Raw genomic sequence first — 11762 nt, 5'->3', positions numbered from 1 at the left:
TCTTCCAATTTTCCTCTCCTTTTTCCGAACTTGGAACCTCTTCTCATACTTCAAATTTTCTACTCTTTCTTTCTCCTCAGACTATTTATTTTTATGTCCTTTAATCCAGGGGCGGATCCAGACGTCTAGTATTGTGGGGTCAAAATTTTAAAAATAATTTTTTTAATAAACAACATAATATCAATAAAAATAAGTTAATATGTATTTTGACACTTTGAAAACGTCGTATAATTACATCATTATTAATATTATTAAATAAATTTTGCTACTTGTATAGTTTTGTTTATCATTTCGTTGGTAAATGCTGAGCTAACATTGAGTAAATTAAATGAATTGAAATAAAATTCAAGTTTAGTTCAGGAAGTAAATGAAATTCAAATTTAAAACAAATATATATAGTTCGAAAGTAATTCAAATTGCATTTAATCCGTAACAATCCTAAAAAATTTACGTCATATTTCATGTAAGACTTCTAAATGAAACGATATAAATTATATTGAAAAATTTATTGTGCAAAGATAATAATTAATTGAATTTTTTAAAAGAAAAAACGAGTTAGACGTCTTTTTTAAGGCGTACGTTTGATACATATTTAACTATTTTTGATATCCGTTTGGACCATTCGATATGAAAACGATGTAGTTTTCGAAACAAACTTTTATATGGCATAGACGATTTGTGGATTCAGATAGCACATGATTACAAACGAATTTTTAGAGTTAGGATATTATTGAAACTCTCAAAATATTAGTTTCAAACGATCTACTTTAACATGTCATAACTTTTGCTATAATTGACCACTTCACATGCCATTAATGAGTGAAAAACTAGGCTATGAGCACTTTGAAATGGTATTAAGAATGCAATATTTTGACTTCATTTGACATCCCGACGAGTGCATCAAAGAAAATGAAAAAAAAAAAAAAAAAAAAAAGGTCAAATTTTGTGGAGTCATTTGACCCCACATGACCCCATGTGGGTCCGCCAGTGCTTTAATCTATGATTTCTCTTGAACTTTACAGAGAAATCCAGTAACTACTCCCATTTATCTATTTTTCAAGTAAAGGAGTTCAAAAAATAGAATGTACCTCTATGCGAATTTCTTGTGAAAAAAATGAAATTTAATAGACTCTTAAGCATTGATAAATTTAAAAGTGTTATTTAAAATGTATGAGGTATCAAACAAAATATGTTATTTGAGGAATCTTATTATTCATGTCTATAAAAACCAGCTAATGTATCCGTTCTTTTTTTTTTTTTTTGGATAAAATGACCAGTTTAATGAGCCAACTGTTTGATTTAGCTAAAGAAATATATTTTTAGTAAATTTTAATAAAAAATTGCTGAAATATATGATTAAAAAGTAGATAAAAGTTACACGATTGAAAATTAATTTAAGGAAAAATGAGTCATACATGGACTAAATCTTATTGCTTTTAAGCATCATGTATGTATACATCAAGATATTAATGAAAAATTTTGAATTGTAAATAGAAACTCAACTGTCTTTTGTTTTGAAAACAGGAACACTAAGCATTATCATCTACTAAATGAAATGTGAATAGTAGCAAGAACACATGGGGAATGACTGACCGGTTACAGCCACTGTCTATATATCGAATCAAAGTCTCACAGAACTAAATATGAACAAAAGACTCTAAAATCTTAAGAAAAATGCTTGCTGGACAAGCCTTGTTTCACAGGCTCCTCACATGCTGCATGAGGGGAGTGGAGGGGTGGGTGATTATTTATAAAAAAAAATTAATAATAAATAAATAAATAAATAAATAAAAATACCCCAGCCCCCGTATTGGGTGTGCCCTGTACATGAGCAGAACCCAAATCTTAATCATAGTACTGTCCTATCCCATCCAGTACTACAACTATCAGTATCCTAAATTCATTCCACAAGCCACAGGCACTCCATCTAGTACACGGGAGCCTCGTAAAATTGTATTAGCAAAAAGGTAGGCCTAAAATCTGGATAAACAAAAAACCATAAAAATGCGAGTACAGGATACACGAAAATCGGAGGCATGTTGGTATGATGAATAAAATTTTCGTTTCTTTTTGTCCTTTTAACGCTTGTAATTTTCTCATTTTTTATTATAAAATAGATTTATCACAAGATTCAAGCTCCACCCTTATGGGAACTTTCAGCAGTTAGCAATATGATAAATCAAAAATATATTCCCAGTCTTTAAAGCATGCCAAAATTGTCTACATAAATTCTCCTTCAATCATGATACATGTTTACGATTTTCTCGCAAATTGTTACCTTGTAGTACAAATTTCAAACGTCAAACCATTTAAGTGGCCCGTTTAATTTGCAATGCAGCCCTTACAACATTTCCTCTTGTAATAATTCCAACCTGAATGATCAAAACAGGTCAATCAGGACAAAAGTTAAAAACACTATCTGGGGGAAGATGCTAATAGAACAGTAATGTGGCAGGTTCTTACCAGTTTACCATCACCATCCACCACAGGCAGGCGGCGATACTTTGTCTCTAGTAGTATTCTGACAAGCAACAAGAAAATACATCTTCAATTTTGTTGTTCCTAATTTATTAAGCATGGATGAAAAAAAACTGCTATGGTATGCTAAAATAAAGCATAAGGGCCAGAACCTTGCAGCATCCTCAAGATTGGTGGATTCACGAACAACTACTGGAGCTGGTGTCATCAAATCACCCACAATTTTCCCATTGGTTTTGCTAAGCAAATTTTGCACTTCATTGAATATCTGGATGTTTATTCATAATTAGGTCTTGATTAGAGCGTTATATAGACTCGTATTTCGTCATCAGCAGCATGTTCAATTCAATGCGCTTGCAGACAGTTTCATTAGATAAATGAGAAAGAAAGTCCAATTGCTTTATGTTAACCATAAACTACGCAGTCCAACAGCATGTTCAAGTTTCTCCAATCTATTTAACTTCAATCGAGAGTATTTCACCTCTCAATGATTTTATTTGCCAAAAACTAATCAATTTTAAGCAACTAAATTTGATCTCCCTATATATAATAATAGGAGCATTGCTAAGGTAACACTACCATAATTCATTAGCGGAATAAGATCTTAGCATATTTTGGAATCTGTCCAGATTCATAGAATCTGATCTGGTCAGTGATTGGGTATTAAAGAGGGATTAGATTATGATGCATTCATAAGAATTCTATAACTATAGAGTGATTCGAAGTAGACTTTTTATACACTATAAACATAGACAAACCTAATAAGTAAGAAATTATTCCTCCTCTTTTCTTTCTTCCCACATGGTATCATAGCCTAGAAGAATAATTTAGCCACTGTTTGAGCCCATTCTCTATAAATTCATTTTTCCCAAACTCATTTTCAACCACACATTTTCCCAATAAAATAATTTGGCACGTAAATCCAAAATTTTTCCCACTTTTTTACCATTCTCCAAAAAAACGACTATTACAAAACTCATTTTTCACAAAAAAATGGGCTTAACATTTTTTCCAGTAAATAGCTAGTTGGCCTTACTAGCCATTATTTTTCCACTTGACCTACTTGCTTTTTATACTAACGGAAACTTCTGAAAATCCCAGTCTTAACTCTGAAGAACTGAATCGCTCTAATTTTCTTGGATCGTCACTGGCTGTGCAACTTTACCTTAAGGGTAAAGGAAAGATGGGATATTTGCTTGGTACTGTTAAGGAAAGCCTCAGATTCTTCATATAGATCATGGGAAGCAGAAAATTCACATATCATCATGGTTGATCAACTCTATGTAACCAGAGATCTAAAAGCCATTTCTATTCCTTTCTACTGTTAGACAAGTTTGGCCACAACAACGATGCATGCTGGAAGATACACGGAAGCCAGGAAACTGGAAACCAAGAACACTACCTTAAGGCTGAGTTTTCATGACCAGCAGTGAGTACAAGCCACCGTTCAAAACCACACTCTTTAGTAAAGAGCAAAATTGAGCTCCTCCGGAAGACGATCACCAAACAACATCCTCCACTTCTATTCTCGTAGAGAACATCATAGGAATCGGTTCTGTTGCTCAAACATGTAATTTTCTCATAGCCTTAAAAATACCCAAAAGAAGGAACACAACTCTTGGACTGTGGACTCCGACGCGTCACATCATATGATTGGTAATGCTAAACTACTCACTACATACAACCCAAGTTCAGAAAATCTCATGGTTCGAATTGCTGATGGGTCATTTTCTAAAGTAGCAGGGATAGAATCAGTTCCTATCACCAATGACCTGACCTTAAGATTCATGCTCTTGGTTCCTAATTTGACGTGTAATTTGTTGTTGATTAGTAAACTCACCAAAGATTTGAATTGTGTTACTAATTCTTTTTTCCAAATTGTTGTGAATTTCCAGATTTGGAACCAAAGAAGATTGGGAATGCTAAGAGATTTATTTTTGTAAATACTCCTAATAATTTGAGAGAACAAGATCAAGCTTCAAGTAGTGTTTCACTTTCCGTTTCGTCTAATAATAGTGTAATCCTGTTATGGCACTGTAGATTAGTACATCACAATTTTCAATACTTAAAAGATTGTTTCTAACTTTGCTCAATAACATCAAATCTGAGTCTTTCCAATGTGAAGTATGTAAATTATCTAAATGCTGAAAACCAACTATTCGATTCAAAGATATAAAGCTTTTCGAAGTGTTTCTGCAGTTTCTAATATTATCTTTTCATAGCATTTCTAATGACAAATTCATCTCTATGGAAGCAATGGCAGAAGTGCAGATGACAAAAGTTTCATAAGAAAATGAAGCAAGCTTGTAAAAACAACTTCTTCATAGGAGATCAATGCAAGCATTTGCATGTATATCAGAGAATATTTCACAGGCTTCCTTTTTGTAAAAAACTTAGGACCTCGCACAATAACTCCCTGGGTAGGTTCCATTTCAATGGGTACAAATAGGCAAATGGTAGAGAAATATTATGAGTCCCACGAAGGATGTCCTGGTTGAGCTCATGGTGCTGAAGAGTCAGGAGCCCAGCTGCCACCAAAGGATCATTACCTTGCCCGGGCTCTGGTGCAGAAGACCAAGACACATTCATTTACACTACCTCTAAGGCTCTAACAGTTACTTCACTTTGACATCTAACGTGAAGATTTATTTTAGATTCAAACTTGATATGTGTTTCGGACTTTCATTTACAACTTCAAGAACAATAGTATTCAATTTTATCACCCTTCTCCAGAACAAGATAATTCAAATGAGTCTGGGAACAAAATTATAAATAGAATTAACTTCCCTTTTTTTTTTTTTTTTTGGAAAGTATTAACTTTTCTAATTAATGCTAGAGGTGTAGAGATGGTTGGCCTGCTATCCTAGTGGTGTTCAGCATTTACATTCATAAATTAAAAAGTCCAAAAGTGAGCATCATAAAAGAGAAAAGAAAGAAATGATATATTTTGCATCTCTAATAAATAATAGCCAGCTTACATACTTTCCAAGTGCTGTCAACTTCAGGAAACATGTTCGTATCAGTTCTTCCAGAGCCTGATGATGACATCGGAACATTTCATTTCATGTTAGTGACAGATAGTTTCTATATATTAGCAAAACGTGTCTAAGTGGCATCTTTAAAATTTATAAACACATAAAATGACAAGCAAAACCATTTTATGAGAAGACATTGGGAAAACTATTTATGAGAAGACATATACGTTACAGATGCTTGCATAATTTTGTGCACCATAAACCTTCTTCACAATTTTTTCCACTATAAATACTCTCCCTGCAAAAGACCCCAGGAAAAAAAAACCATCCTAGAACATGATCTACAGTAGCAGGAAGGCTTACCCTATAATATAAATTAGGGAAGCAAATTAAGCTCTAAGATATTGTTCCAGGTTGACCATACTTTCTTCCAAACAGTAACAAAAGGATTGACAATGACACATACAACACTTGTACATTCAATGACACAATACAGAAGATAATTTCATCACCAGGATGGGGAAGCTATTGATGTGAGGCACAGAAAGCTTAGTTCTACGGTATTCATCAGATCAATCATATTCCAGCAAACAAGGAGCAACTGCTGTAACTACTAACTCAGACCTACGTTTGTGAGACAATTTCAACAAGCAAGCATGAGTTTGATTCAAAAGGGAACAAGAATTGGAAACAAAATTAATTCAACCAAAATTCAAAACTAAGGGTGGAAATTTAAAAATGATGAAAATGGAAAAACAATACTATATATATATATATAACAATAAATGCACCTGAGATGGAATCCAGTGCTAATAAGTCATAGTCCGAGACAAGACCGACCTGCAGAACAAGCAAGCTAAAAATGCTAAAGAAAGATATGAAAATTGCTCAAATTACAAGGATTATGATCAATAAATTACATGCCCTATTTTCTTGGTAAGAAGAGTATGTTTGTAATGGAAAGAATGTATCTCCATGCCCAAAAAAAAAAAAAAAAAGAAATACACTTTCAAGTTTCTACTTAGCAGTTTCGCAGGAAGCAGTACATGATTGTGGAACCCAAAGATTCTGAAAATTTCAGTCACCAAAAGAAATTTTATGGATTTTTTGTTTGCCCCACCCAATTTATTTACGTAGTTCAAATTGACAAAAAGTTTCTCTACGTAGACGATTTCATCCATTTGCATAGCATCTGTAAACTAACACTAGTTTCCATATGACATGGGTCTATCTAAATTATTATGTCACATAAATCTGACTGAGCACTCTTATTCAAGTTACCACAAACTTCAAGAAAAAAAGTCTAGTTTTAGTAAAATTGTTCCTCCATTAGAAGCCATAAAAGAAAAAAAGGGAATTCATACTGTCAAAAACTCATGCAGTCAAATTGACAACAATCACTACTAGTTTGGTGACCGACCGGGTTGCCATACTTCATGATTAAGGGTTTATTTTAATATTGTATTTGCTAGGAAGGATTAGATAAACCTTGACAGGACATCACTCTGTTCCATTCGTTTCTCACTATCAGAAAATTGCTGTCAGGATAAAGCCAAAAAAGAAAAAGAAAGGAATTCATGCTGTCAATAACTCATGCAGACAAATTGACAACTACCATTACAAGTAAGGTGACCGGGTTGCCATATTTCATGCTTAATGTTTTATTTTAATATTGTATTTGGTAGGAAGGATTAGATAAAACTTGACAGGACATCATACTGTTCCATTCGTTTCTCACTATCAGGATAAAAATTGACAACTACCATTACTAGTAAGGTGACCGGGTCGCCAAACTTTATGCTTAAGGGTTTATTCTAATATTGTATTTCGTAGGAAAGATTAGATAAAACTTGACAGGACATCACACTATTCCATTCGTTTCTCACTATCAGAAAATTGCTGTCAGGATAAAGCCACTACCCTTAGTCCACCTTTGCGGGATACTACAGGGGTACGTGATAAGAGTATTTTTCAAGAGAGAAAATCTAAAACCTTGTTGATTATACATTTATACTTTTCAGTCCTTGACAGGCACTAAAAGGGGGGAAAAGAAAGCAAACTTACCAACTTCCAGTTATCATCAATCACAGGAAAACCAGTTATTCTGTTTTCTACGAGCATTTCCAAGGCTGTTCCGCATAAAAAATAAAAATAAAAATAATTGAAAACAATTACTATGTCAAAAGAATCTTAAAAAGTAAAGTTGAACTTGAGCACAAAAACCTTCATCCACTGTTGTGGTTGGCTTCACAACATGCAAATCCTCTTTTTTTGTCATGAAATCACCAACGGTATACATTCCATTTCTCGGCTTCACAACATAATTGAAATTCAGAAAAACAAAACTATATGACAAATCAATTACAGAGATAGATAATTCGAAACACTTTAAAGTGGATAGGGGATCTTACGGATAAAGAGTTGGCAGTTAAAGTTGAGCTGGCGGAACAGACAATGCTCTTCCGCAGGTCCAAAAATCTGTCCAACGAGTCCAAGAATCTGGATAGAGTGGTTAGCTTCCGGCCGGAGCGGCATAAGGGGAGGCAAGGCCGGTGGTGAGAGGCGGCTATGGCGGGCAGCGGAAGAGGGAGAGTAATGAGTTTTGACGGGGATACTGAGATCATATTTGGAATTTTATGCTGAAGTTGGAATGGCGGAGGAAGTGGGGACTAGCGGTGGTTTATATGGTAATGGCGTCACTTCGACGGAGTTTGCGATGCCGTGGATAGGGATACCGTGGATTTATTGCGCCGAGGTAAGTTTAGCTTCTTTCTTCCAAAAATTCATTTTTTTAAATTCATTTTCAATAGCACATTTTTTAAAAATTTAATATTATATACAAATTTAAAAAATTTCCTTAATTTTTAATCATATATTTTCCATCAATCACTATTTAAAAATATATTCCTTCACTTATAGGACTCAAACAAGGGTTTAATTTGAAGTTACTAGTTCATTTCGAGGTTGGATAAAGATACTTTGCCCACATAGACCATCCTGAATGGCTAGGACCATCAAGCTTAACTTAGCCCCCGTTTGGCTTTCTTTAAATTTTATCAATTTAAATTTAAAATTTCTTTTCTTCTATTTTCAATCACACATTTTTCAATAAAATAATATTACACATAAATCGAAGTTTTTCATTTTTTTATGACCACTCATTAAAAAAAAATATATATTATTCCTCTCATTATAATTCAAATTAATGAGGGCCAAACGGGGACTTAATGTAAAATTTTTACATTATTCCATTTGTACAGAAATAAAATTTACAGAATTAATACAAAAATCTCACCCCACACCATGTGAATAAAATAGTGCCAAAAAAAATCACCCCGCTCCTTGTATCTTGCCTGGAGGGATCCTATGATCCCTTCTTCTGTACATGAAGGGTTGCTGAAAATTTTTAGAGAGGAGCATGTAATGTAAAATAGGGTGTAAATTATCATCTCCAAGACTAATTTTTTGTATTTTCAATTATATTATGGTGGATTTAAATTCAAATTTTGCTCAAATTGAAAATTTTAAATCCACTTTTTTTTTCCTCTGGTCAATGTATTTACATTTTTAATTTTTAACATTTTGTGTCAAAAAATTTAATTTACATTTTTATTTTTATTTTTATTTTTGCATCTCTCCGTTGGAAAAGTTTTCGACCATTTTGGAGATCTAAATCACAATTTAGATCTATTGTATACCATGACCGAGGAGATGCTCTTACTGAATAATTAAAGTGTCAAAATTTATCGATGATATATGAAATTTGAATTTAGATCACTAATTTAATAAACAAAATTACTATTGATGGACTACCCATTGAAAAATCGTCTCTAGTCTGCCTTTTCAAACGACGAAATTCTTAACCTTTACCTTTCTACTTTTAATTAAGAAGTTGAAAAATTATTCCTTGAACTCGAGTTGAGAAAAATAAGAAGATTAATCTTTGCATGATCGGTATTCTTAAGGTGCGATGACTATACTTTGAATAATGCAATCTAGTACCAGTTGTGCTAGAACACTAGTGTATATGACATTATGTGATGGATTCAATTAAACATGGGAGTAAGTAACTTGTTAAATTGTACTTCTCATTTAATAGCATATTAGTACCATCTAGATTAATATTGTAGTGCTAAATAACATTACTCCTATACTTTGCCCATGTGTAGTACTGTTTGTACTGATCTCCGAACTCATTTAAAGTTGAACTTAATCCCCTCTATGTCGGCTTTCCACATCAGATGTTCAGGTCAGCTCGGAAGGACCGCCGCCGTAATCTCAACAAACATCATAATTGTAGATTCTTTGCGACTTGTCAAATCACTCAGTTGGATAGGTACTCTCTGGAGGGAGTGATATCAGCACCGCCTCATCCCACCAATCAGTTACCATGGTTTTGTCATCTATGGCAGGTCATCATTACTCGAGGGAACATTGAAAAGATGGTTGTCGACCTCGTCATCCAATCATAGTGAAGGTTGACGGCGCATTATCTGAGCTTATCACCTCAACTGATTTGATTGACATGATGCTGTTCCAACCAAAGACTTCTTATAAATAATGAGGTGTCTTTCCATAAGGAGGGGGGGTGGGGTAAAAAAAGGAAACACACTTCAAATAAAAACCAAAAAGGATCAAAAGAGGGTTGGCGGGTAATAATCTTTATGATTGTGAACGTCAAAAGCATACATTCTTGGTCTTTCTCGCAATGGAAAACAAAATTACCTTTCCCTTTTTAATAAAGTTGGCTCAAGATTAAGATCTAAAAATTTTGACGTCAACAGTTTGGCATTAGAAGGAGGGCCGTCTTATGAAAAACAGCCTCATCATCCCATAAAAACACAACAAAAAACAGAACTCATGAGCCGCAGTTCCATGTCCGACAAAATGTTGAATTGAATCGTACCAGTCTCTACAGGGGGTTATTCTCATTTTTGTACTTGCTGTTTTATTTTCCAATTATTTCTTCAATTAGGAAAACGAACAGAGTAAGAAAACAATAGAAAAGTAGCGACTAAGATGGGAATGGCAAGGAGGAGACTAGTAGTAATAAGAAGATGCACGAGCTATAACCTTATATACGTTATTGGATGATATGGATTTTGAAAAGCTAGAGCTAGAAGAAAGAAAATGAAACATAGAACTAAGTATTCTATAGTGATTCTTGATGTTAGGGCTTTGATCGATCTTGGCTCATTTGTAAAGATAAGTCTCTGTGACTTTATCACAGTGTTTTCTGAACTGATTGTAACTTAGCAGCCATTTTTTGGTTTGTAATGCAACAGAGCTTTATCCATTTATAATGGATTCTCAACAGGGGATAAGGCATTATATTTGGTTGCCGAACCTATGGGATTCGTCCGAAAAATCCTTGTATTGATTTTTCTATTTTCTGCACTTTACTTTCTGCTTTGTTAATTGGTTTTTGAATCTTGATTAATATTTGGGTATTTCTTAATGTTTTAAAAATCGGACCTGACCGATCGGTTCAACCTGGAAAATCAGGAACAGGACCGAAATTCGATCCGGTTTGATTTTAAAACCCCGTAGTTTAAAAACCAAATAGGAACCCGTCGGACCGGCTGGGTTATATGAAATCGCCACCCTCTACTGGTTTATAAGGAACCCATGTAATTTAAACCATTATTTTTCAATTTCCACTTTCATTTCAATTCAAGCATGTTTTCAATTTCTCTCTTCTTTGGTAGGCCGTATCCATGGATTGAATAGATTCCAAGTCTCTCCTCTACATGTTTTCAATTTCTATCTGATGAGTGCTTGACACTCATTATATTTATACTACTTAATTCATTATTTTGTTACCCTTGAATATGTTTTAGAGAGTTTTAATGTGTCTTGATATTGTGATATAGGTTGTTTAAATTGGATGAATTAAGCAAAAGTTGGCAAAATTGAAGAGAATGGGCCAAATTTTAAAAGATTCAAAGTTTGGGGACTAAAATGTAAATAATCAAAACTTGTATCGAACCTCGTAATGAAGAGCAGAGAGTGTTGGGAGTCAATTGGATGAAGAAATATGTCAAAGTGATCACATTTAGGCAAAATATGATCACAAATCAATTTCTAACCGTAAAGTTATGCTTGAGCGTTTCAGCCTCACATTGAGACCCATTTTTGACATAGCAAACGATTAGATTGGAGAATAATATCTGAAGAAAAATTGTAGCCCTTTCAGTTAGCTTTCCAACGTATCTTAAATCACCTCAATTGAATAACGAAAGAGAAAGTTATGCTAAAAATAATGAAAAATGCGTAGTTTGTCATTTTCGACCGAACCAGGTGCCGCAG

At 33.8% G+C, this 11762-nt stretch overlaps 1 protein-coding gene across 1 annotated transcript; it reads right to left on the bottom strand.

The window, feature by feature from the left end:
• Positions 1-2118: 2118 nt before the first annotated feature.
• LOC111375396 (CBS domain-containing protein CBSX1, chloroplastic-like) lies at positions 2119-8261 on the bottom strand. The gene is made up of 8 exons (XM_022998217.1): positions 7865-8261; positions 7677-7764; positions 7518-7582; positions 6245-6293; positions 5461-5513; positions 2631-2746; positions 2464-2521; positions 2119-2372 (listed from the first exon to the last, which is right to left on the bottom strand). The coding sequence occupies exons 1-8, from the start codon at positions 8075-8077 to the stop codon at positions 2310-2312; spliced, it is 705 nt and encodes a 234-aa protein (XP_022853985.1). The 5' UTR covers positions 8078-8261; the 3' UTR covers positions 2119-2309.
• Between the last annotated feature and the right edge of the window lie 3501 nt (positions 8262-11762).

The sequence above is a fragment of the Olea europaea genome, unplaced genomic scaffold (assembly GCF_002742605.1).
Source record: "Olea europaea var. sylvestris unplaced genomic scaffold, O_europaea_v1 scaffold1372, whole genome shotgun sequence".
Taxonomy (NCBI): Eukaryota; Viridiplantae; Streptophyta; class Magnoliopsida; order Lamiales; family Oleaceae; genus Olea; species Olea europaea.
Note: the sequence above shows the minus strand (reverse complement) of the source record. Positions and strands in the feature narration are given on the sequence as shown.